We start from the raw sequence: 27632 nt of genomic DNA, 5'->3' as shown, positions 1-27632 counted from the left end.
TCCGCACCGAGGTTGAAGAACATGATTCGGAACTTCGAATTAATGGCGATTTGGGAATTCCTCCAGGGAGAGGCTGACGGCCAATGAGGCACAAATTGTTGAGGAAGTTACTGTTTCCGTTGCTGAGAATGCTGGACGCAATGTGCGATCTTCAATCACTGCACGACCTGTGTTACGATAGTTGAACATTCCAACGTCCATCATTCAAAGAGTCTTGAACAATTGTGAAATTTTATCCCTACATACTTCACATTACTCAACAATTTTTGCCACGTGACGCAGACATTCGAGTAGACGCGACTAGGAAATACTACCCTCTCATGTGGAAATTAAGATGTATTTTTTTCACTGCTTTATTCGTTGTTTCTCTTCCTCTTGTACTTACAAACGTTTCCAAAAAGTTTCCTTATCCTACGATCATTCGTTTCTCATAGGGTCCGTCTCAGGTAGCGAATGTGTAATTACAACCACCCAGTATAATAAGTAGTAGGAATAACATTGCTTTCCACAAGAGTACATATTTTATCTCACATATTACACTAACGTAACATATCAAAAAACTGTGTTTTGTTCCTCTGTAACACCTATATCTAATGCAGAAAGCCGGTTCCTTGAAACATGTTTCTATCCTCACCTGCCTCTTATGTTTAGTCTCACATTGTCGTCATGTATTGTGTCATCCTTATGTTTAATATCATTTGATCCTATGACACAAGTGTTGTTCATAATAGATATGTATTTCATCAGTCTAAAATTCATAAAACCCTATTCTAAAAATTTATTTCTTTTACATTTACTGCACGACGCTTCTCACTGCTGCGTATTAACTGAGAGCCGGCCAGGGTGGCCGAGCGGTTCTAGGCGCTACAGTCTGGAAACGAGCAACCGCTACGGTCGCAGGTTCGAATCCTGCCTCGGGCATGGATGTGTGTGATGTCCATAGGTTAGTTAGGTTTAAATAGTTCTAAGTTCTATGGAACTGATGACCTTAGATGTTAAGTCCCATAGTGCTCAGAGCCATTTGAACCATATCAACTGAGATAATATCTGATTACGACACTAAGAATTTTAAAAGTCTTCACAGTATGCGAGTAAGTTAAACTACAAGTGTACAGTAGTTGTGACATGATTTTTGAGGTTACGTGGTAGTGAAATAAGACACAGTGCAGGAAACGGGACAGCAATAGATTTCTTTCACGATGTAACTTTTTAGTTACTTTTCAGAATGATACAGGGTGTCCCACTCAAACCACCCTGATTTCAAGGACCCAGGAGAGAAAAACCACAGTAGATACGACAGTGAAAAATGCACCGTATTGTAGAGCATCTCAAAGAATCTATATTTCCGCGTCAGAAGTGTCTAACGAAACTGTGAAATTAGTTCCAGAATGAGATTTTCACGCTGCAGTGGAGTGTGCGCTGATATGAGACTTCCTGGCAAAATAAAACTGTGTGCCGGACCGAGACTCGAACTCGGGACCTTTGCCTTTCGCGGGATACTGCTCTACCATCTGAGCTACCCAGGCACGACTCAGGTCCCTTCCTCTCAGCTTCAATTCTGCCAATACCTCGTCTCCTACCCTCCAAACTTTACAGGAACTCTTGTGCGAAACTTGAGTTAAAATCTCATTCTGGAAACATCCCCCAAGTTTTGGCTAAGCCATGTCTCCGGAATATCCTTTCTTCCAGGAGTGCTAGTTCTGCATAGTTCGCAGAAGAGCTTCTCTGAAGTTTCGAAGGTAGGAGACGAGGTACTGGCATAATTGAAGCTCTGAGGAGATGTCGTGAGTCGTGTTTGGGTAGCTCAGATGGTAGAGCTCTAGCCCGCAAAAGGCAAAGGTCCCGAGTTTGAGTCTCGGTCTGGCACACAGTTTTAATTTGTGAAATTGGTACTGCGCCAAAAATTCCGGCGTTGAAAGACATCAATTGAAGACCACTGACTTCCATGTACCTTATCATCACTCATCAAGTTATCAGTACCTACTAACTGACTATTATTAACTTCATCTCCCAATACTGCAACAGAAATCATCCCATCAAGCTCCTCTTTAAACAAAATATCATTAACATTGTCGTCATTAACATCATCATCATCATCATCATCATATGAGTCACATACATCTGCATGGATTTCAGCTACAACGTCAAATCTCTCTACTGCTACATCGTCATCATCATCTGAATCAGCTACTAAAGCATCAATATTTTTGGGTACAAGGTTATCATCTTGGCTTACTACTACATCAGACAAAACTGCGTCATCATCATCATTAACAAACAAACTAGCGAACTATAATCATCATTATAACCGACCTTGGATACACACTTGTTGTTTAATAAATTTGTCATGAGTAAGCTTATAACTATTTTGTGTCTTCGTTCGTCATTACTCATTTCTTTTAACATATAGTTCCAAAATTCATAGTGTTTATTTACATTATTAGCTTGGTAGCTCCTATTGTTATCTATGTGATGTTGGAGGTGTTACCTGTGTCTGTTTCTCCTACTCTTAGCTTGTTTATGAGTTTTTCTCCTCACCTCAAACTGGCAGGCCCCCAATGAGGTGGTTCATTGTTTTCCTGTCTATACTGTCTGTTCTGATTTGAGTTGGCGTTTTGTCTGTAATTCTTGCTATTTTGACCACTATTCCTGTTCCATAGTTATTTTGTCTGTTACTGTTATGATAATTTTGATTTTGAGAGAACCCACCACTCTGGTGTTGGTACTCTCCCCTACTTTGATTGTTTGAATCCACATGCTTCAAAAATTTTTCAATGGAGTCATCTGGCCCATAAACTAGCCCCCAATGAACCTGGTTTGGTAGATGTCGTTTCAGTCCGTCGATCTGAATTAACTCGTCTAAAGGTATCTCTAGGTGCGTCAGTTTTCTTAGCTGTATTTCACAAAACCCACGCATGCTTAATTTCCCTTCTCTGTATTTTCTGCCGTTCAAAAATTCAGCCTTTATCGTAGCTTGTCTGCTTTCCGACCAGAATTTTTTCAAAAACAATGTTTGAAACTGATCAAAATTCATTTACGGGCTTACATTCTGATTTGCGCAGGATAAAGCTCCACCATCCAGAAAACGCTTAGCTACTTTCACTTTTAATGGTTCTGGCATACCAGGTGTGAAACTGTCTTTGCATTGATATAAGAAATCTACAGGATGCAACTTGACATCTCCAGGGAAAGTTTTTAAAAATACATTGTTTCATTGGTTGGCAAACAGATTGTTTTATTGTAACAATTAGCAACAAGGTTATTTTCTAAATTATTTACTCTTAAGTTTACTCTTCGAAAGTTTTGGGTTACTGGCTCAATTTTTTCGTTTACGTGTTTAACCTCTTCTGCAACTAATATGGAGTTCAATTTCAGTTTCTCGTCCACATATTCACTTTCGGAAGTAATATATTCCCGCACAGCTTTAATTTCAGCTTTTCTGCTCTTGATCAACTCATCGATAACATTTGTTTCTGTGCATCTGACCCATTCCTCAACGACGACAATCCTGTCATTTATTACTTTTACTTCTGCGTCAGTGACTTTACTTAAGCAATCAATTTTTGTTTCAGTGCGGTCGACACGAATGTTAGTGTCGGCCAATTTCGTATTGGTTGTATCTAAATTCTGTTTGAAAGAGTTTAAAGTTTCATAGATTTTCTGAAAGTTACTATTCTTGTTCTGATTAGCATTCTCTATGTTCTAATTAACATTCTTTCCTACTTTCTTGCTGTGGTTTAACAGTTTAGCATCCAACATTTGGGATAGCTCTTCTATTACATTTATAGGTGGACCTGATTGTTCAAAGTCCTGCAAAGGAGAGCACGAACTGCGTGACGCATTTTTGTGATTATGAGTTTCAAAAAATGTTCAAATGTATGTGAAATCTTGTGGGACTTAACTGCTAAGGTCGTCAGTCCCTAAGCTTACACACTACGTAACCTAAATTATCCTAAGGACAAACACACACACCCATGCCCGAGGGAGGACTCGAACCTCCGCCGGAACCAGCCGCACAGTCCATGACTGCAGCGCCCAAGACCGCTCAGCTAATCCCGCGCGGCTATGAGTTTCAGAATTTAAATTAGGAGTCGAAACACAAATTTCCCTACCCGAGCTAGTGGTCATAGGTAAGTGAAGAATATTATTATACTTGCAACACTGCTCAAAATCAATAAATAATGTTCTCTACCCACGAATCGTCACACAGATAAAACCTTGTACTGCAACTATTGAACATTTATTGTAGCACTTTGTAACTATTGAACAACTGAAGTTAACACTGAATTTAGTCCCAGACCAATATAATTGAAAAACTGAGTACCCATCTTCCGTCCATCGGCGATGTTACAGGTCCTTACAGTTGAGCGTCAGTTTTCTTGCATCCACACATATAAACAAGATTCATCTTTCATTTATTTATGACACCTGGAAATTCACAGGTATTAGCACTCCAGATAGACTTACGGCTATCCCAGCTCCTCCACCACATTGTAAAGAAACTGTGAAATTGGTATTGCGGCAAAAATTCCGACACTGAAAGAGATTATTGGATTTAGAAAAAAACCTCAAAAGTTTATTGCAACAATTGTCTTCGATGATATCAAGAACGCCTGATCAATAAGATACTCCCATGATCACTTTGTCTCCACCGCTCAAAGATGACTTTGAGACAAATGTATATGTTTACTGCTAGAACAGTTTCCAAACCTTACACTTTAGTAATTAGTTTTGCAGTGACACATATATAGTTCAATTCATTGTTTATGCGTATCTTAGTAGGGTGTAACTCGGAGTAATCTGCTTCCTGCTGCTGCTGCTGCTGCTGAAGTAGTCGTTGTCCTGGTCCATTTCATCTGCTAACTGGATCAAGTTACACAAGTGCGACACAGTGGTTGCATCTTAAACTGAACTTCTCTGAGCCTTGTCCTCCTCGTATATATACGTTTTTAACAATGAAAACAACAAAACTACAGTCCAAATTTATAAAATTAACAATTAAAAGTTTAACATTATTATGAGTAACTATCCACAAAACCTTGCGTATTTTATGCCGAAACTGGCGAATACAATATAAAAGATTTTTACGTAAAATATACATCACATTATATAAAATACAGAAAAACAACAATACCAACCTATTTTTTCTTAATTATGGCTTCATTATTGAATGCGAAATATAGCGAACATGTATTTGACAAACGTGACATACAAGTAAACAAATGAAATGATAAACTTTATGAGATGTAATGTATTACGCGAAATTAGATACAATTGAAATAACGCAACTTTCAACGAATTGTCTCTTCGGAGAGTTTTTCATTAGGGTATTGCAACAGTAATGTTAAACAAGAGCCGGCCGCGGTGGTCTCGCGGTTAAGGCGCTCGGTCCGGAACCGCGCGACTGCTACGGTCGCAGGTTCGAATCCTGCCTCGGGCATGGATGTGTGTGATGTCGTTAGGTTAGTTAGGTTTAAGTAGTTCTAAGTTCTAGGGGACTGATGACCTTAGAAGTTAAGTCCCATAGTGTTCAGAGCCATTTGAACCATTAAAACAAGAGGTTGTTTTATTTCAAGTGCCAAGTATCGTCGCCAGAGTGCAGCATGGTCGCATGAAGTGAAAATGGCGACTCCACAGCAGCGCACGCAAGCAGTAGTGTGGTTTGCAGAAACAAACTCGCCGATTACTGTGCAAAGAAATTATCGTCGTGTGTATGAATTTCCTATAATTTTGACAACAGGAAGTGTTCTGAAACATTCTGGTGGTGCATGTTACAGAGTTTCTGAAGAGACAGTGGAGGTCATCAGACAAACGTTTCTCAGAAGCCCACGTAAGTCAAGCATCTAGGCAACTTGATGTAACTCGATCAACATTGCATCGTGTAGTTCACCAGCATCTTCGTATGTGTGCTTACAAAGCACAAATTCTGCAACAGCTGACGCCGAACGACAAACCACGCCGACAACAATTTGCTGCAGATATGCTGCAGCGTATCGATGTGGATGTCAACTACCTCGAAAGATGTTTATTCTCAGATGAGGCAGTCTTTCATCTATCAAGAAGTATAAATAGGCATAATGTTCGGATTTAGGGTAGAAAAAAATCCGCACGTTGTCATTGAATATGTTCGTGACAGCTCTAAACTAAACGTCTGGTGCGGGCTAATGCACGACAGGTTTGTTGGACCATTCTTCTTTGCGGAACAAGCAGTGAATGGGTCACTGTATCTGAACATGTTGGAGCAGTTTGTGTACCCTCAGATACAAGACTTGTAACCCAAAATCATTTTTCAACAAGATGGAGCTCCACCGCATTGGTCAACGGCTGTTCGCAAGTTCCTGGATAGGAAATTTCCCAATCGTTGGATCGGACACAGAGGACACATTGCCTGGCCATCACGTTCACCCGTCATTAGGCCGCTTGATTTCTTCAGCTGGTGATTCATGAAGGACCGCGTGTATGCGACCAAAGTGGACGACACTCCTACGTTGCGACATTGTATCACTAATGACATTGCAACAATAACAGAGAGAATGTTACAAAGAACTTGGCAAGAATTTGAATATAGACTCGATATTCTTCTTGGCAAGGGCGTACCCAGGATCTGAACTAGGGGTTGGGGGAGAGGGGGTCAGGTCATACTAGTCTCAGGAAACAAGGACTCGAGACAACATACAGCATTTCTTATTAAATAAAACAGTAAACCAGTGAAAAACTGCTTTTACTAAACATTTTAAATACAAGAATGCACTTGTACAATCCGAGAAAACATGCAGCATTTCGTATTAAATAAAACAGTAAACTAGTAAAAAACTGCGAATATCTTCTGGGGTGGAGGGCAGCCGCCCCCCCCCCCCCCCATCTCTGGGTAAGCCCATGCTTCGTGCTACAAATGGTTCACACGTAGAGGTGTATTGATGATAAATAAGTAAATTCTTTGAGATGCTCTACAATGTGGTGTATTTTTCATTGTCGTACCTAACGTGGTTTTTTTTCCTGGATCTTTGAAAAGAGGGAAATTTGAATAGGACACACTGTACAGAAGAGGTTTGGAGTCTCATCATTGTCTTCTTTGGTTCATTCTTTCCTTGTTCGTAGTTAATGAAGAGACAAGGAAGGAATCTGTTGTGGGTTGGCAGGATAGCCAACACCGGTTTACTAGAGGAAGCCTAAAGGCACGCGTTTTAGCTCACGCAAGCTGGCGTGAGGTATTATTCATAATCTCAATAGTAACTGGTAATGGCGCCTTGCTAGGTCGTAGCAAATGACGTAGCTGAAGGCTATGCTAACTATCGTCTCGGCAACTGAGAGCGTATTTTGTCAGTGAACCATCGCTAGCAAAGTCGGTTGTACAACTGGGGCGAGTGCTAGGAAGTCTCTTTAGACCTGCCGTGTGGCGGTGCTCGGTCTGCAATCGCTGATGGTGGCGACACGCGGGTCCGACGTATACTAACGGACCGCGGCCGATTTAAAGACTACCACCTATCAAGTGTGGTGTCTGGCGGTGACACCACATACCTCTCCCGCAAATCGGCGCACGGTTGTGGCATAAGGCTTCCGCCCGCCATGGGGAGGACCCCATGTTGACGTATGCGACGAGGTGGGGAGCCTAACAAAGGCGAGGCTGTGCCACCTGCACCCTGCCATTCGGACCGCGGGGAGCTAGGAAACGCCTGAAAACCAGCTCCAGGGTGCACGCCAACATGCGGTGTATGCGCCCGTAGAGAGACAGGAGGGGCCGAAAGGTCGACCTCCATCGGGCCGGGGCACCCGACGGGCGGAGACGACATATGGTCCGGAGCGGGCAAGAGTTCCATGTCGGAGGACAACGGGTCACGGGAAGCGATCGGCGGCGCGTGACCCAGGGAGGCGCCCGGCGGTTGCAGCGACGCGTCCACTGCGGGCGTCGCCGGCGGGAGAACAGGCGGCGGCGGCGGCGGCGCGTCGCCATGAGGCAAAATGGAAGGCAGCGTCGGTAACACCTGGGGCTGAGGCGAGCCAGTAGATGGGTCCCCAGGGCGCTGACCGGACGGCCCCGTCGCTGAAAGCAGACGGGGAGCGGCAGATCCCGTGCGACGACAGAGGCGCAGCTGATTGAGATGCCGGCGCACCTCACCAGAGGCCCCCAAAACCAGATACATAGCGCGGCCGAGGCAGCGAAGAATGCGCCCTTCGAGCCAACGCCGTGAACCTCGATAGTTGCGGTAGTAGACAACGTCGCCTGGGGCAAAAGCAGGTGTCTGCCGCTGCACAGGAACAGGATGCGGCGGATGTAGCAAAAACATCAAGGTGCGATGAGGGCGACCGTGAAGCAACTCAGCCGGCGACCGACCATCTCGACGCTGAGAGCGATACGAGGACCAAAAAGAGCAATAACGCGTCCTCCCGAGAATGCGACTCTTTCAATTTCAACATCTGTGACTTGAAAGTCCTGACCAATCGTTCAGCGGCACCGTTTGACTGTGGCGAAAACGGCGCGGACGTCAGATGTTGAATACCATTGGCCTTGCAGAATGACTGAAATTCTGCGGACATGAATTGTGGGCCATTGTCGAAGACCTTCAATGCAAAAGATAGCGGATAACGCTTGGATGGTGGCAGATGACGTCGTGGAAGACATCCGGACAACAAAAGGAAAATTACTGAATGAATCTACCACAACCAACCATCGAGCATTCCAGAATGGACCAGCAAAATCGATGTGTAAGCGTTGCCAAGGGGAAGTGGCTTTTGGCTATGCAAAGAATTTCCGCGGTGGTGCTGATTGTTGTTCGACACACATCATGCAAGAAGAGCACATATTCGTAATCGAGGCATCGATTCAGAACCAAGTACACTGCTGACGAGCAAGTTGTTTCGTTCTCACTATACCCCAATGTCCTTGGAGGAGAAGCCATAAGACAGAGAACTGTAACGAACGTGGTACCACGATCCTGGACTGATCGTTATCTGAACGCAACAGCAAAACATCACGTCGTACAAAAAGCCTCTCCTTGTGAGCAAAAAATCAGCGAACCAACGGATCCCCGATCCGTGACTTTGATAAGGGCCATTGCGTAGCAACAAAACGCAGAATGGTAGCAAGGACAGGGTCGGCAGCTGTAGCTGTAGCTACACGACGAAAATCAATCGGAAACGATTCGACCACGTCATCGGTTTCCGAATCAATGAACATGCAAGCAAGTTCGGAGGAATCGAATGCTCTATCCTCAGCAACAGGCAAACGGGACAACACATCGGCGTTTCCGTGCTTAGCAGTGGACCGATACAAGATATCGTAGCGGTACTGCGAGAGGAAAATAGACCAGCGAATGAATTTCTGCGCTGTACGTGGAGGTACAGGCTTGGTCGGATGAAAAAGCGATGTCAAAGGTTTGTGGTCTGTGATGACGGTAAAGTGACGACCATACAAGAAATCATGAAACTTTGTAACACCAAATACGAGAGCCAATGCTTCTTTCTCGATCTGTGAATAATTTCGTTGCGCTGACGAGAGCAGTATGGACGCAAAGGCAATAGGGCGATCGTGCGAACCATCTTTGTGCGCAGGCACAGCACTGATCCCGAAATCCGATGCATCCACCATCAACAAAAGGGGCTTCCGGGGATCGAATGGCGTAAGGCAAATTGGAAAGCAACGCCGATTTCAACTGGCGAAAGGCGCGGTCGCATTCCGTCGTCCAGACGAACGGATCACCTTTACGGCGTAAGCGATGAAGCGGAGCTGAAATGGAAGAGGCATGGGGAACATAGCGACGATAATAGGTAATTTTTCCCAGCACACTCTGTAGCTGCTTCAAATTCTGCGGCGAAGGCAAGTCTTGTATGGCATGGAGGTGCTCGGGACTGAGATGTATGCCTTGGGCATTAAGTACATGTCCCAGATAGGGTAAGTCACGAGCAAAAAACACACATTTGTCCATCCGCAAGCGAAGACCATTTTGTCGCAAGACCTGAAATAATGTTCTGAGATTGGCTAAATGTTCTTCTTCCGTCTTTCCGGAGATCACAATATCGTCCAGATAGTTTGCATCAGTAGGGACCGACGCACAAACAGTTTGTCGATATTGCTGAAATAATGCAGGGGCGGATGCACACCCGAATGGCAGCCGTTTGAATCGATACAAACCAAGATGCGTGTTAACCACCAAAACGCGCTGGGATTCTTCATCCACCGGTATTTGCAAGTACGCATCTGCTAGGTCCAACTTCGAAAAATATTTACCCGGGCACAGTTTGTCAAAAAGATCTTCTGGGCGGGGTAAAGGAAAAGTTGCAGTCACTAGTTGTGGATTCACTGTTGCCTTGAAGTCCACACAAAGTCTCAATTTCCCGGAAGGTTTTTGCAAAATTACTAAGGGTGATGCACAGAGAGAAGCCTGCACATGTTCAGTTACACCTTGTGATTCCAAATCGTGTAATGTGTTTGCGACCTCATCACGCAATGCACGGGGTACATTGCACGCTCTGAAAAATTTCGGTTGCACGTTTACTTTCAGTTCCAAATGTGCTTTATAGTTCTTTGCGCAACCGAGCCCCGGTGCAAAAATGTCTGCAAATTCTTCACATAGACGAGAAACACTGTCTGAAGGCACAGTCTGGGTCACTGATAGGACCTGATTTACTATAGACAAGTTAAACAACTGAAATAAATCTAAACCAAACAAGTTCACTGCAGCAGAAGAACGAAGGACGTAAAATGACACAAGTTTTGTTTGTCCCTTATATGTTGCAAGAAGGCTGGACTGTCCTAACACAGGGATCACGTGACCTAAATAGGTACTTAACATTTGCGGCATGCAACAGAGGTGTGCCCAGCAGTTTGTAAGTGTCTTGATTGAGCAGTGAGACTGCAGCCCCGGTATCGAGCTGGAATGGTATCACTTTGCCGTTAATGTCCAAGTCCACAAAAAGTTTATTGTCCTGTTGACGACAAGAGCGACTGTCTCGTGCAGCGTGAACTGACACTGGTACAAAATCACTTGCGACTTGACAGGAGTGCCGGCGACGTCAACGCACATTATTTGTGGGACGAACACAGTCACTGTTAGATAGAGTGGCACTGGGCGGAGTGGCATGAACTATATGAATTTCCATGGGCGAAGTGTCGCGAGCCTGAGTATCCTTGGTTCGATTCCGATTCCGGCGCGAAGCAAAGGGCCTGGAATGGTTTTGAGTTTCCAATCTGAGCATTTCCTGGCAAACACTTTGAACATGTCCTTTTTTATTACAGTAAAAGCAAATAGCTTGGCGTGATGGGCAATTCTCATGCGAATGTCTAGTAGCACACCGCGGGCATGATTTTAGCACTGCATTTGCTTGCCAGCGCGGTACACGTGGCTGAGAGTCTGGCGCCAGCGGCGCGGCCGGGCGCAAGGACTGTTTACTGTTCTGTGCAGCTTGCCCGGTGGGCCGGTTAACCTGACACATGGGTGGCGAACTTTCAAATGATTCCTGGGCAAAGTCAAGTGTGTCCTGCCGATCCAATATGTCCATCACTAGTTGAAGGGAGGGACTGATTAGTTTCAAAATCTGTTCCCGTATACGAGTATCAGAAACGTTCTGTGCAATTGCATCACGCACCATAGTGTCTGAATAAGGAAGTCCACATTGACACTCAAAAGCACAATCCCTAGTAAGGCCTTGCAAGGTTGCAACCCACTCCCGATTAGTCTGACTGGCCGTACGTTTTGTATGAAAGAAGGTATACCGTTTGGCAACTACATTGACTGATTCTTTGAAATATGCATCTAACGCAGACAAAATTTCGTCGTAGGACAGAGTCGCTACATCGCGTCGGGGAAATATTTGACTATCACACAGTGCATGTGCACCACAATGGAGGACAATAAAAAAGGTTGCCGCTTGCTACCTTGAATTCTGTAGGTGGCGAGATGGAATCCAAATTGGTGTGACCACTTCGTCCACCTTTCCAGTGCAGCATCAAAAGGTAGAAAAGTTGGTGCAACTGCGTTTTGTGGCTGCGTTAGCGGTGGAGCAGCGGCTGCCGCATCGTATTGCATTGCACGTGGACCCTGGACGAGCTGTCCAAAGGCATCCGGTAAGGCCTGCGTCTGCTGATTCTGTAAGCGATAAAATTCGGACAGTACATCTGGAGTTGGTGGCGAAGTCATTACACAAGTAAATCAGGGCAGTATAGTTACGAACGCAGTGTTGCCTCGTCGCCAATGTAGTGGGTTGGCAGGATAGCCAACACCGGTTTACTAGAGGAAGCCTAAAGGCACGCGTTTTAGCTCACGCAGGCTGGCATGAGGTATTATTCATAATCTCAATAGTAACTGGTAATGCCGCCTTGCTAGGTCGTAGCAAATGACGTAGCTGAAGGCTATGCTAACTATTGTCTCGGCAACTGAGAGCGTATTTTGTCAGTGAACCATCGCTAGCAAAGTCGGTTGTACAACTGGGGCGAGTGCTAGGAAGTCTCTCTAGACCTGCCGTGTGGCGGCGCTCGGTCTGCAATCACTGATAGTGGCGACACGCGGGTCCGACGTATACTAACGGACTGCGGCCGATTTAAAGGCTACCACCTAGCAAGTGTGGTGTCTGGAAGTGACACCACAGAATCACATTCAACATTGAAATTTATTGAATAAATAAGCTTTGTCACTGAAAGAATCACACCACATAGGAGTTAATCAAACGATTAAATTAGCATAAATTAGCAACTTTTAAATAAAATTAATCATTACAGCTTCTCTTAAACGAGGCAAGAAACATTCTCAGTCAGTTAAAGCACATGTAGTTTTACACAGGCAAGTTTATCTATTTCAATAAAAAGCTATGTGGAACATTTAACCAGTTACACGTTGCCTACCGACTTCCAGTGGTAAGAAAAATTGGATTATCGATATTTCACACAGTCATAAACCGAATTTAAAAATTTAAAGCGCTGTCATAATCTGTCCATTGTAAATTACGATCTTATGTTAAATGTTTAACACAATAAGTCAAGTAGCGGCAAGTTGCCTTAATTATACCACTTTTGACATTTTATTTATTATAGCCTATTTAACGGGAAATTAGAAAATTATTTAAAGACTGGAGATTCTGAGAAAAATAAACACACAACATTTAATTTTCTACTCGTGTGCAAATGGTACAAATTAAGAATCTGGTTTCCTAATTTGTACCACTGAGTGCATAAATTCTGCCACCCTTGTAAATAACGTCCCTCAGTTTAAAGATACGTACAAGCCTAAGTAAAAGTTACATATTTTAGTTCTTGTATCATTATTTCCCTCCTTCTCCCACCACTGCAAGAATCCAAATTTTGCATTTCATGCAGCTAACCATTTCTTCCATTCCATTGGCCTTTCTCTGTTTTACGAATGATTTTCTCTGGTATTCCCATCGGCTCTTCTGCATTGGAATTATGAGGCAGTCCATGTCCTTTTGCAATGTCGAATGCCTGTTTTCTTACACTGACCTCAAAGAATCTGGTATAGACATGCGTATTCAAATACAGAGATATGTAAACAGGCAGAATATTGCGCTGCGGTCGGCAACGCCTGTATAAGACAACAAGTGTCCGGCGTAGTTGTTAGATCAGTTACTGCTGCTACAATGGCGTGCTCGTGGGGCTCGGGGGGAGTACATGATATGAGGCAGGTGTATCCTTTGGCTCTTCAGTGTACATCCAACATGCTTCAACCGGACATTATCTCTTCAAATGTAAGAATATGCTCTTCCAATCCGGTTTAAACTTCGTCGGAAAACACGCAACTGCCGCCAAAAAATTTTATATCCCAATTTGCAAAAAAATTTGGAAACTTGTGGTAAGTTCTATGGGACCAAACTGCTGAGGTCATCGGTCCCTAGGCTTACACACTACTTAATCTAACTTAAACTAACCTACACTAAGGACAACACTCACACCCACCCCCAAGAGAGGACTCGAACCTCCGACGGGGGGAGCCGCGCGAACCGTGGTAAGACGCCCAAGCCCGCACGGCTAGCCCGCGCGGCCCCAATTTGCATTTTCATTTTTTGTTTTCTGCGTACCTCTTAATCGTTGACTTACTTACACTTTAAACGCGTGCTGATTCATTTAATCCGTGATCTCCATATAGGTATAACGTTACACTTAAATGCAGTTCATCTGAGCTCCACTTTCCTCAGCTTCTTTCTGTTGCAACACTGTAGTACTGAATAATTATTTAATTAATAAGTTAGGTTAAAGAACACTTTAAAATTCACAATATCATTTCCAAACATTATGCTGCAATTGTAACGCTAATCGCATTTTTAAAGCTCACTTTAAGAGCAAGTATCTCAGTTTGTACCGGTAGAATATATGGTACTTATAGCGGTACATAATAAGGAACGTCTCCATTTCCTCTTTGTCAACATCCTACAAACGAACCACAAAGGATACACATTCATGCTATCTGAAAATAAAGATTACTTCCTGTACATTCAACCATAAATAAAACGTCATGTTACCAGATACCTAATAACGGTAAGTCCCTTCGCCACGTACACAAAAAGGTCAAAACTATAACAAAATCAACGCTGTCTGCAGACGTCTGTCCCTCAACACACACAGGCCATACCTGAGATGTTGGCTCCGAGGAGCTCACTAAATGTCACTTAGTACAAGACGTACGAATTTTATAGCAGTGGTGCAAATTAGGTGCCGGTATATAGGCAGTTACGAACGGTATTAGTGTCCTGAAGCGGCGTATCACACGACGCTGAAATTACCCAAACTTTATTCATTCAATATTTAATGCTGAGAGCACTTACTAATTTCCTTGCAGTTTTGCTGTTCCTGCATACGTTTTAATTTACTACTTCTTCATTACTAACTACATTCATGACACATTTTGCAAACAGTATCTACATGTATCACTTTAATATACCAGCAAAATTATATCATTGAACGACCCATAGTTCACGATGTGTGATGTTTGAAACTTTGGAGTTTGATTCTTTAAAGAATCGAGTGTGGGTGTTTTATTTAATTTTTCCTTCTTCTCGACAAAACAAACATGTTTGACACTTAAACGACTACAGTAATACCCGTAATGGCAGATTTGCGCAAATTAAAAAGTAAAATACAAAAAAGATTATCCAAAACCTTGGTGCTGCTTTCCTGGATAACTCTGATTTTTTCTGGCACTTGACATGACTTTTACGTATGTCAGTGTTTTCTGTATATAAGAAATATAGATCTATAGGCTTATTAGGATTCCATTTTGTAGGAAGATAGGGGCATAGCACTCCTGATAGACCATTGGTAGTAATGCGCAGTAGCTCCTCAAACAATGAAATGTCTGGGAACATTATGAAAACACGTTGTACTGCATTACTTCATACAAAATACCACAAAATTTCTGGTACGCATATTACTGAAAATCCAAAAATAATTATATCCGTATTTTACAATTATTCAGTGTCTACCTACACACTCCGCAAGCCACTTTACGTTATGTTTGCCGGCCGTCGTGGCCGAGCGGTTCTAGGCGCTAAGTCTGGAACCGCGCGACCGCTACGGTCGCAGGTTCGAATCCTGCCTCGGCGTGGATGTGTGTGATGTCCTTAGGTTAGTTAGGTTTAAGTAGTTCTAAGTTCTAGGGGACTGACGACCTTAGAAGTTTAAGTCCCATAGTGCTCAGAGCCATTTGAACCATTTTTACGTTATGTTTCGGTGAGAGTACTAATATTAATGACTTACTGTCCTACTTTATTTGCTTATTGAGAGTGCAAAAATGATTGTTTGCACGTTATGTAGTCTCCCAAACCTGATTTGTCTCATGTACATGCTGTAGTCACGCGAGATATACGATGATGTCATCATAATTGTTGCACATTCCTCATCGAATTTGAAGATGTTATTGAAACTGTCGCGTCTAAAGAAAAAAAAAATGTTATGATAAACGTTTCCTTATTTATCGTTGTGTATCGGTTGTCTAAGTGTACTCAACGGGGTTTCACAAGAATAACAACACCCCTGTTACACTTTCGTACGGGCTATACCAGCCGGTTACGGTGCTAGCAGCGCGTGTACGAATTCGTACGATGTATGCTGTTAGGTCCACTCGATGAGGACTCCAATCGGTGGATCAGTGCTCTAGATTTGCTCGCAGTAGCATCTTGCACTAACTTCCTTTACAAACGAGCTGCACTTTCCCAGAACCCTTCTCACAAATCTTAGTCTCTCATTCGGCCTACCTATTAAGATTTTACATGTCAGTCCTACTTTATGTCAGTTTTTAGTGTTAACGCACTCTAGACATCCACTACTGTGCTTTAATCATCTACTGTCGCGTAGCTTCTCTTGTTATAGCCCTTATCTTGCGCTGAATATTGAGCCATTTATGTTAGTTTGAAAAATTTGTATGTTTTATCTTTCTTGTCATCACGAAATTTGTTCCATGAAAACTAATCTCCTTAACGTGTAAACAATGCTCGATTGTTCACAGCGCCGATTCGCAGTATAACTCGGCTGTGATCAACACGAACGTCATAGTGACGTACACGGGAGAAGTGGTGTGGCTCAGCCACGGCATTTTCCGCAGTTCGTGTGACATAAATGTCGAATACTTCCCGTTCGATATTCAGAGTTGTAATATGAAGTGGGCATCCTGGACATACGATGGCTATCAGGTATTCATCGCCTTTCGTTTTTCAAACATTGGATTATTCTCGATTTACTTTACAATGGCAATAATGTCAGATTCTTGGCACTTACTGTATTACGTAATTGTGTATACATTATAGCAGTTAATACCTGCTTGTCCCGCAGTTAGACCTGGTGAAGCAGACGGAAGAGGGTGACGTCAGCAACTATCAGGCCAATGGCGAGTTCGACCTGGTCAGCTTCGACGCAGTGCGCCACGTCGAGTTTTACTCGTGCTGTCCAGAGCCGTACCCCGACATTACGTACATCATTCGGCTGCGGCGGAGGCCCATGTTTTATGTCTTCAATTTGATTCTTCCTTGTATCCTTATCAACGGAATTGGTAAGTAATAACATAATGTAGCTCTTAAGAAAGGCTAGTCAAAACTTAGCGTTAATAGCAGGTTCTACCGCCACTTGAGTAATGCATCAGAAATTTTGGGTTAAATCGAACCCACCCAATCTCAAGTACGGAAATCTTTAATTACCATGGCGCCTTATTCTGCACGGAACGTGACTTATCAAAACACCGTACATATCCAACCGCAGTACTGCAAATTGTTACCACCTCGTTCTCTCACTTTGTTTCATTCTCTACCAGAATATATGACCACAATCGTGTGAAGTGACACAATCGTTCAAGTCGCTGCTCGCGAGTGCTACTTGTACCTACAAAGAATTGGTCCAATCCGACATGTCGAAACCTGTCCTGAAATTTCTCACACGGGGAAGATTACAGCGAAATGAGTGCACTATCAAAATTTTAGCTGCTAAGGCGCAATGCAAGTAGCTTTTTTAAAGTGTTGAAGTTATTCATATTTGCCGCACGAAGAGCCTCTTATAACAGCAGTTTGCGCAGCACTTCCTGCCTAGTGCTGGAATCGGCGATTAAGCAGACGTAGCCGCGACAAGAGGACAGAGTGCCGCGTAGCGCAAAGTCCAAAGTTTACACATGTGAATTTTAAGATCTTCAATGATACCAAAAATGCCTCACTTCATCAATTTTTAAACAACTAGTAGTTCATATCGGCAGCTAAACTGTTGCAGTTTGCAGATTTATTTCTTACAAAAGTGACTAGCAGACGGAAGAAAATCAAGGCGCCCGCCACTGTGACCGAGCGGTTCTCGGCGTTTCAGTCCGGAATCGCGCTGCTGCTACAGTCGCAGGTTCGAATCCTGCCTCGGGCATAGATGTGTGTGATGTCCTTAGGTTAGTTAGGTTTAAGTAGTTCTAAGTCCAGGGGACTGATGACCTCAGATGTTAAGTCCTATAGTGCTTAGAGCCATCTGCACCATTTTTTGAAAATCAAGGCAGTGTGTGATGTCACATTACAGGCGACTTCCATCAATCGAGACCTTAATTTGTTGACTTAAATATTATACAAGAATTCCTGTAGCACAGTTCTTATGATAATTTTATAATAATAACGTATATTTTGCTAACCCACCAGGTTAGCCGAGAGCGCTAATGCGCTGCTTCCGGGACTCGAGTAGGCGCGCCAGCCCTGGATCGAATCCGCCCGGCGGAGTAACGACGAAGAGCCGTTGTGCCGGCCAGCCTGGATGTGGTTTCTAGGCGGTTTTCCACATCCCACTAGGTGAATACCGGGCTGGTCCTCACGTGCCGCCTCAGTTACACGACTCGCAGACATTTGAAACACATTTGCACTATTTCATGGTTTACACTAGACACAGACAGCTGGGGGTACACTGATTTCATACGGGTGGGTATGGGGTAGTGACAGGAAGGGCATCCGACCACCCCTTCAATTAACCATGCCAAATTCGACCGTAACCATGCCGACCCTGCGAAACCTGTGGGACAAAGGCACAAGCAAAAGAACATATATTTTGCTAACAATGAAACAGTTGCTTGTTTGTTCCCCGTAGTTGTCACAAAAATGAGAAGTGTCTATTTCATGAAGAAACCAAACATTTCCCTTACACTAGGTATTTCTAGTAACAGAAAACTTAATGCATTCAGGCACTTCACAGTAATTACTAGTTAATTAGACATAACTGGAATGGAGGTGATGCAAGCTGACAATACAGAAACGACTGAAGCTTAACAATACTGTTCCGCTAATAAACCTGCAATGACAAAGAGCAATCGCAAATTATGCTGCCCGACAGTTACCTGACAAATGCTTTACTTGGTTGATTTTCTTTTTCTTTTTTTTTTTTTCGAAAGGCTGAATCACACAATTAGGTGCGCGTGGAAACTGAATTACATTAACAGTCTTCTCGTCGCCCTCCTAAATACAATGAATTATTCTCTGCAAATGGTAAGAAAACGTTACAAAAGCAGCATTCAGAATTATTGTTTCTCATTTTTCAAAATTTTGCTACGTCGATTACAAGTCTTTTGCAAGTAAAAGAATCTTTTTTTTTTTTTCGTCCTAATTTGCCTTGACGCTCCTGAAGGCAAAGATAAAGTTGCGGAAACAGTAATCCACCGATAATTATGAAATGTTCAAATGTGTGTGAATTCCTAAGGGACCAAACTACTGAGGTCATCGGTCACAAGACTCACACACTACTTAAAGTAACTAATGATAAGAACAACACACACACGCATGCCCGACCAGGGAGGACTCGAACCTCCGGTGGGAGCGGCCGCGCAATGCGTGACATTGCGCCGCAAACCGCGCGGCCACTCCGCGCGGCGATAATTATCACTGGAATTGTTGAATATGAATAAGCTTCGTCTCGCATCGGCGACTTCTTTTACCATACAGTTTACTGAATTTGTTAAATTAAGCCGAAGATGCCTAGAAATCAGTAATGTTCATCTCACATACAATTCATCCAGTTTCGTACGTCTCCTTCGGTGACAATGCATTCACTCTCACGAACAGTTCTAAATGTTTCGAATAGTTTTCATTTCACACTTTTGCGAGTTTCATTTTGGCGCATATTTCGTTTCGTGTAAATCTTTCTTCCATTTATATCAATCATGTTCATATTTTACGGAACAAAATTAGCTGTGTACACAGCTGAAGTGTTTTCTCCTTACTTTAACAAAAAATGTACAGTCTTTTCTTTGTCACTGAAAGCTTTTACTATACATGTTTTATAGGGCTTGGAAGGTACTTTGTTTTTGTTCTGGACTTTAATTATCATAACAATCATCGTTCGAGCTACAATTCACAGAACTGTCTGAGTTATTACTTGTTTCTGCTACTGTTACCACAGTTTCTAACGAAATATCGACATCGTTGGAACGAATGTCCAAGAATTAACTAATAAATGCACATGTGTAGGTCTTCAGGAGATGTAGGTGATTCTAATTTGCACACTGGGTTCTTCACATTTCATCTTTCTAATGTCGAAAACATTAATCGGATCCCACGTTTCTGCGAAACTCTCTTCACAAAGGCAAATGCTGTGACCGAGCATATGCCAAGAAATCACTAAGAAAATAAATTCAGTTCTATCTCCATTGTTAGCAGTTAGTAATACCACAAAGGCATACAGTCTGGAACCGTGCGACTGCTACAGTCGCAGGTTCGAATCCTGCCTCGGGCAATAATGTGTGTGATGTCCATAGGTTAGTTAGGTTTAAGTAGTTCTAAGTTCTAGGGGACTGATGACCTCAGATGTTAAGTCCCATAGTGCTTAGAGCCATTTGAACCACAAAGGCAACTGCTAAATTTGTTAGGGATATTAAATGAGTTGCAAATTCGACTGAGTAGTAACTGTGAACGATTGTGTCAGAGGAACTATCAACGGAAACGGAAATTCGCTATACCAATTACGATTGCGTTGTACCATCTGTTTAGCGACATGCTGTCAGCCAAAGATAGGTGCCCACAGGGCTCGTATTCAGTCTACTACAGCTACGGCAAGGGTGTACAGTTCTCCAGCGATCTGGCGCGTAGGAATTTGGCAAGTTTCAGTATTTTTTAAAAATACTTGCAGTGTGTTTTAGCAGCTAAATTTTGACATTGTACTTCTTTCCGTGTATTATTGCTGTATAAAAAAATTAAGGTCATGTTTCGACACATCAGACTGGACAACTAGCTTGTTAGTGCTCCGTTTGTAATGTCATAATTGTGAAGGACGCCTGTCGCAGAAATATTATTTGATTTTTCGTTACTTATCAATACTTTAGCAAAGCTCAATATCAGTTAAACTACACTTTCTTTGCCTGTTCACGGATATTCAGCCGGGTAGCGTCAAACACACAGTACAACATTTTAGCCAGCTGACTTATCACAGGATGGCCCACGGGAAACGGGCAGTTTTCAAATAAAAAGTAATATGTTGTATTCTAAGGAATTTCTATTTACCAAAATCAAAGGTTAACATCTTCTACGATTTACATTATTGCTTGCGAAAAATTACATCATCCAAGTGGCGGCCAGTTTCTCGAATACAATTTTCAACTTTCTCCCAGAAACTGCCTCTAACTCGAGCCAACAACAGTCATTGGTCAATCAAGCCGACTCTTCTTTCACAAACAGCTTTCAGTCCCACTGAACTCTTGTGCCTGTGGACATATAGACATTCTTTCAAATGCCTTCAGAAGAAAAAGGCACAAGCGGACATATCTGGTAAGCCACAGCACTTCACATAAACGAGGAATGGGAGTCCAAGGAAAAATGCTCCTCACAACTGCCGTGCGTGCATTTGTAATGTGTCATGTTGCACCATTTAACAGTCGCCTCAGCAATTCTGGCAAAACGAACAAGTTTATCGTGTGCACGTAACGTCTAGTGTCCACCGTCTCTGTTACGCTGTCCGTCTCAAAATTTCACAGACAGTGACTACGGCAAAACACACAGTCACACCTCAGGGGTGAAGAGGTCTTTCGTAAACGACGTATGGTTGACCAGAAGCCCAAAACCATAGTTCTGTTTGTTAACTGTCACACTTACAAGTGAAAATACTCGTCATCATTCATAAATTCTGTAACACTAGGGTCGTCCTCAAAAATCACTTGCATAGCACGGCGATGTCTTCTCCCTGTCTTTCGACTGTTGACCCCACCAGTATTTTGTACGGAAGGAATTGTAGACAGTATACGTGTTAACGTGCAAATCATTTCGGACTCTTGACGATTGTCTCTCTCACAGTGGCGACGTTTTCAGGTGTCTTCACTTTTTTTATCAGGACCTGTCGACATGTTCTTACGAATGTTTCCTGTTGTTCTGAGCGATTTAACCCATCATAGGATCGCAATACGACTTGGAGCTATGCCATTGAAATGGCAACGAAATATCCCTCGTGTTGGAACGACAGACTCGTCGTTTACGACGAAGTTATCGTATCCGAAGAAGCGATCTTCAGTCTCCAATGTTCCACAGCTGCCGAAATGACACAAGCGCTGCCTCTCTCTCGCGACTCATGGCTGTGTACTAGCTAATCTAGAAACGCCCTACTGACTCAATGACTTCCTGCAACACCGTCTTGGTTATTTACTCCCTCGTACTGTCAATCTCGGGTCTGCGGTTATCAGCTTCGGAGTGCGTCAGATCTGATTTTTCTCCCCAACCATTGTTCTGATTAGTTGTCTATAGGTGCGTGCCTGGTGCCTGTTACTAAACTCTTTCGGTGGGAGATTCGACGGGCCGTGCTTGCCAGTGTGCTCCACGTCGCGAAAAGTGAGAACTGCCATACGAATGCAAGTTTGAGCAGCTTGCTGTAAACGCTTTACCCTAGTGTGTCATCTGCTTTTCGCTTAACCGTCACATCAACGGACAGGAGCTTTTCGTTGTACTCCACCTCCACTGTGAAACAGGTGTTTGGACGCAACAAGTCCAAATATTGCACGAGAGGAAGTAGACACACCTTTTGCAGCAATGCTCATACCTTATGTGGAAAGTGCCAGCGAAAATTGGAAGAACTCTTCGGAAACACAATATCAAGTGCGTTGTCTGTCCGCCACACAGGATCAGAGTTTTGACAGGTTGTTTGAAGGACAACTTGCGATTAAAATCTTCATCTCATGATAATGATTATCAGTTTTAGAAGTGAGTATGTCCTCCCTACACACGGGTGACTTCCTCCATTCTGCTAGGCATGTTCTGGATCTCAATGGCAGCTTCAGTGATGTTCTGAATATAGGTGGAACACGTCCCGTTGCTGCTCTGTTCCACTCATGTCTGTGGACTGTACTGGCCAATGCGTTTGGTTGATGTTCCATCTTTGAAGGTTCCGCGACGTTGCATTTCCATCGATCAGGATGAATTTGTCACCGACTTCACGTCTACAGGACTTTACAATCGTTTGTTCGAGGCATTGGGGAGCAGTCAAATTGGCGTAGATGGGTGTTAGAGGAGTCTGCCGCCCAGAACGTCACTTCCACATGCAAAAGGATAGACTTCCTCAACTCCTCCTGGTGTCGTCTAGCACTTTTCCAAACCCTAACACGACTAGTATCCGTTGCAAACCAATCCTGGTCTCGTCAGCAAACATGACATTACTCCATAATGCAAGGTCCAAGTTGATGTGCAAGAGCCCAGTACTTCGATTGCGTCGGTTCATTTGGTTCAGTGCAAAATTTCTCATTCGTCTTCTGGAATGAAGACCATCCTGATGCAGTTTTCTACGCACTGTTTGGTCTGAGATACGAATCTCTGTTGTCTGGGAGAAGTCCTCTGCAATATTTCTGGCAGTTGATGTTGGGAGCCTGCGAGCCGACAGTTGGAGGAAACGATTCTGGATTGGTGTTGTCATACGAGGACGACACTACGAGGACTATGTTCACACTTCCCGTCTCTCTGTACTTTATCCACATCTTAGACACCACACTTTGAGTGACATGTAACTGATCGGCAACATCTTGGTGTATGTGACCTGCTGAAAGTAAAGCCCCTATCCTGCTCTATCAAAGTGTTGTATGCCTCTACGTGCCATGTTACTGCAGTGCTGAACACAATCTGAATGAAGCTGTTGTTGCTACTGGACTGCTCGCGACGTGTCGCTCCGGCAGCGGTATGTTTATATGACTGGGAAACGGCCACAAAGCATGCAAGTAGTAAACACCCTCTAGTAAGGAAGCTGTAACTGGATAATGTATGAAGTGCCCCTGTCAATGAGACCTTTGGTATCGTAAATTTCATTTAACGACACTATTCCGAACTTCTGTTGAGCAGTGTAGTAAAATTATTTCTAGAGCTAGTCTACCGTTAATACTCATTACAAGATGCCCGCTCACTAATCATTAGTCCCCGAGCACTGGAAAAGTTACAACAATACTTCACACTATCGTAAATTCAACACGAGATTGCACAATTATGTTTAAAGGGAACTTTAACAATTCATTCTGTATTATGTGCCAGTGCGAGACAATTTGTACAAATCTAAATATGCGGACAGCACACTAAAGACCCACAGAGGAAAGCCATCACACGGATAAATGGTAACCAATCAAGTCAGCTGTAGCTTAGCACCGGCACTCTGTAGGATTTTGTTTGAGTCGAAACTAACTTATTCATTCATTTTACATTTAGATAATTATTGGAGGCCATTCTGAAATGTTTCATCTACTGAAACTAGATGCTGTCTACAAGTTATAGTTGTTTTAATTAATCTCTGAATACGTCGACAAAGTTTTTCACCAAAATTCTATGATACTTGAAAACAAATTAGAATATCAAAACACCCTTCCTAAACAACTTCTTTTAGTATACAATGAAACAACAGATTCATGATCTGTGTAAAAAATTTGCACAGTGTAAAAGTAAACTGCTTTTTATTTCAGCGCTTTTGGTTTTCTACGTTCCTTCGGAATCAGGAGAGAAAGTTACACTGGGAATTAGCGCTCTGCTATCGATGACGGTGTTCCTCATGACTATAAGAGAGAGCCTGCCTCCGACAGAAAAGACGCCACTCATAAGTAAGTACTTTGTAGGAAATCCCTTCTTATAGTTCTGCTCTACACTTACTACCATCCAAAAACAAAATTACTGGCTTCCCCGCTAATATTTCATGTAGAATCGAACGTCAAAGCTTTCATTAAATTAGTAAATGACTTTCTATGACATTACTGTCCAACTAAGTAGTTACGTCATTTTTTAATCAGTAAGTCTTGGAATAACACTGTTTAAACATTAGGCTTCCTGTTTCAACTAAGCCAATGGTATCTGTACCCCTATAATACTAAAGACTTTATATACCAATTAACATGTCTATTTCTGTTTATTAGCACTGGCAAACCTCCTTGATAACCAGTTGTATTTAAGTCTTTAACAGTGAATTAAGCAACAGTTTAATGTGAGATGACACATCCTTTCGCACTCTGAAAGAAACTGAAAACAGTAACAAAGAAGAAGGATGAGTAAAATAATTGAGGGATACGAATATGTAGGTTTGTGCTGCTAATGACCTCATTAAAATCCTTCAAGGTAGTCTGCCGCGTCATGTTATTATACTTGAATGTTAAAATACTAAATATCCGACTCTTCGGCCTGAGGACGGCCGTCGCAACACCGCTGGACATTTAGTATATTATGACATGTCGATATACCCAGAAGTTTAGTGATCTATGAATTGAAATATAGTACGTGCAACTATAAATATATTTTGGCTTCGACCAGAAACGTTAATATTAGATACAAAGATCACAAATGATATTCAAGATTGAATTTACCTACTCCGCACATTCATAACATCTAATACAAGTATATCACCGCTACCACAATGAGATAAAAACAGACATCCGCCCTACTCTTCCTACCCTAACATTCTACTCCACTGTCACCCTCTGCAGTTCCCAGGTTCCCTCAGTTAACCCAATAGCAAGATCCGTGCGATTGTGACATGCAGCCTGTAGTCCAATAGTGCTTAAAAAAAAACCACCAGACACACGCCAACTCTAGTAAACAAAAAGTAAAATCGAAATTCTGTACTTGAAAGTTATACAAATATTAACATAACCTATTATGCTTCCAGGAAACACTATATTTCTCACAACAAAATATTATACATAAAAAAATTGAGTAGCTGTATGTAACCGAGCAAAACTCTACTTATTGTTATTACTTGTCATAAGCATAAATACAATAACCAGAGTTATCCCCACGTTGCCTGCGCTATAGACAATGCGAGTTGGCTTGATTAGAACCAGATGTTAATCTGAAGATATAACATCTACGGTTTCACTGATTTCTCTTAAAAACTAATTCCACTGGACCTGGTAGTTGTTAGCTCTCCAGGAGCACTGTTCACGTTCTGATTGCTGTAATGTAGGCCTACTACAGAGATCCAGTGTATCGCTTCCTCTACCTGCCCATAGCAGTTTCATTTTTTACGTAGAACAAGGCCTTTCCCAGTCAAAATTAATACACACGCGAGGTACATCTTCAACAAGAATTTCCTCATTGTAAATCCACCCGTAAGTGAGCGCTTTTTCTCGGTGTAAATACTACATATGTAAAATCGTCATTTTGGGCACAATGTCCAAAAGCAGGAGTATCATGTGGCCATTAATTATAAACAGATTTACTTTGTTTAGCCTTTCGTTTACGTTTAAGTGATCGTCGATGAAGAAGTCCGTTAATATAATCTCCAGTACGACCTGCGATTGTTGTTGATGTTGATGGAGCTACATTTCTAGGACGACTTTGGGAGAGCCTGTCTCCTCCTTCCGCTGAAAAGTGGCCCACATTGTCCTTAGAGACCTGAAGACATGGGTCAAACATATGCATTTTAAGACACATTCAGTGAAATCGAGTATATCGATGCATTTTTAAATTATTCAGAGTGTGCACACGAACTCAAACACGCACACTGGTATACAGGCATAGTAACTGTATTGCGTTCAATCTCCTCTAAATGACAGTCTCTGGCTGTATTTGCTGCCTGCCTGCCTCTGTCTCAGCAGTTACATTAGACACAATACAGTCACACTCGATTTTTCAAACCGTGAAGACATTCTTGTCAATAGATTTTCATCATTGTAATAATTTAAACTGCTTTGTGTGCTACTTAGTGCACACTTTATTTGCTGTTGTAAAGTAAATAAAAATTTTCCATATATTATGCACATGTATAAAGCAGACAAGTTCGTTCCACGCTCCACGAGACGTATGTATCGAGATACGTAATTATTATGCTATTCTTGAAGCACATGTACAATACTCGCTCTCGTTGATCATTCATAAATCTATCTCTGTCAAAAAGAATCTGAATTTAATTATGTTTTGATAGGGAAAAAATATGAAATTAATAACGGACCTAGATCCTCAGAAGTCATTATCAAATGTATAAAAAAAATCAAGAATTTATTAATACTAAGATCACTTGTAAGTATGAGCGTCTATCTATCGCTAGCAAAATATGACGTTTTCTACAACACAAAACGCTTTTTACGGAAAGAGGGCAAATACGTAGTTCACGGTAACATCAGACAACTTGTGTCGCTAAGAACTGAGGAACGATCACACATTCATAGATAGATGACGGGAGGTTGACGTGGTATCAAAATTTCTTCAACTGTCATCATGTATCAATTCGAACACAGAGATGTGTATTTGTGTGAGTGTGACCAAGGTTTTGCTACGTGAAAGGCACCGATATATGCCCAGTAGTCTCTATTTCAACCTAAAAACCCGTTATATCTTTCTCGTTAAAAATCAAGTACACGGCAGATTGGGAGGAAGTTGACAGACTTACCTACCACTACCCACCATAACGAGCACGGGTGTCTGTAACTGGAGAAAGTCAGGCCGCACCTGCCGTGAACAGTGGTCAGCGTTGCCAATGACAACGCCAATGATGCCACTGTAGACGGTTTGCCAAGAGATTCAATTTCTGTTTGCTAACTAAAAATGATATCAGTTCCGAATAAGGTTTACTACATCTATCCCATGTGAGACGGAGGAAGTCAAGTACCAACTTGTGGTAGAAACCACATATGTCCAAGATCGAAAGACAAGCCTTTGCAGATCTGGGAAACAACCATGGCATCGTTTTCATTCAAGCAGACAAGTTCAGCACATCTGTGCATATGAATACAAAGGACTATGAGAACAAAATGCAACAT

The 27632-nt window shown here is 42.6% G+C and overlaps 1 protein-coding gene across 1 annotated transcript in view; it reads left to right on the top strand.

The window, feature by feature from the left end:
- The window catches only part of LOC124803378 (neuronal acetylcholine receptor subunit alpha-7-like), a 615218-nt gene that overhangs the window by 533785 nt on the left and 53801 nt on the right, over positions 1–27632 (top strand). Inside the window, exons 3-5 of the mRNA XM_047264566.1 lie at positions 16446–16629; positions 16769–16985; positions 24351–24485. Of these exons, the coding sequence (XP_047120522.1) occupies positions 16446–16629; positions 16769–16985; positions 24351–24485 (536 nt within the window). The remainder of the gene's footprint in view (positions 1–16445; positions 16630–16768; positions 16986–24350; positions 24486–27632) is intronic.

This window comes from Schistocerca piceifrons, chromosome 1 (genome assembly GCF_021461385.2).
Source record: "Schistocerca piceifrons isolate TAMUIC-IGC-003096 chromosome 1, iqSchPice1.1, whole genome shotgun sequence".
NCBI classification, from domain to species: Eukaryota; Metazoa; Arthropoda; class Insecta; order Orthoptera; family Acrididae; genus Schistocerca; species Schistocerca piceifrons.
The sequence above is the reverse complement of the archived record's forward strand: the minus strand, read 5'-3'. Positions and strand labels throughout refer to the sequence as shown.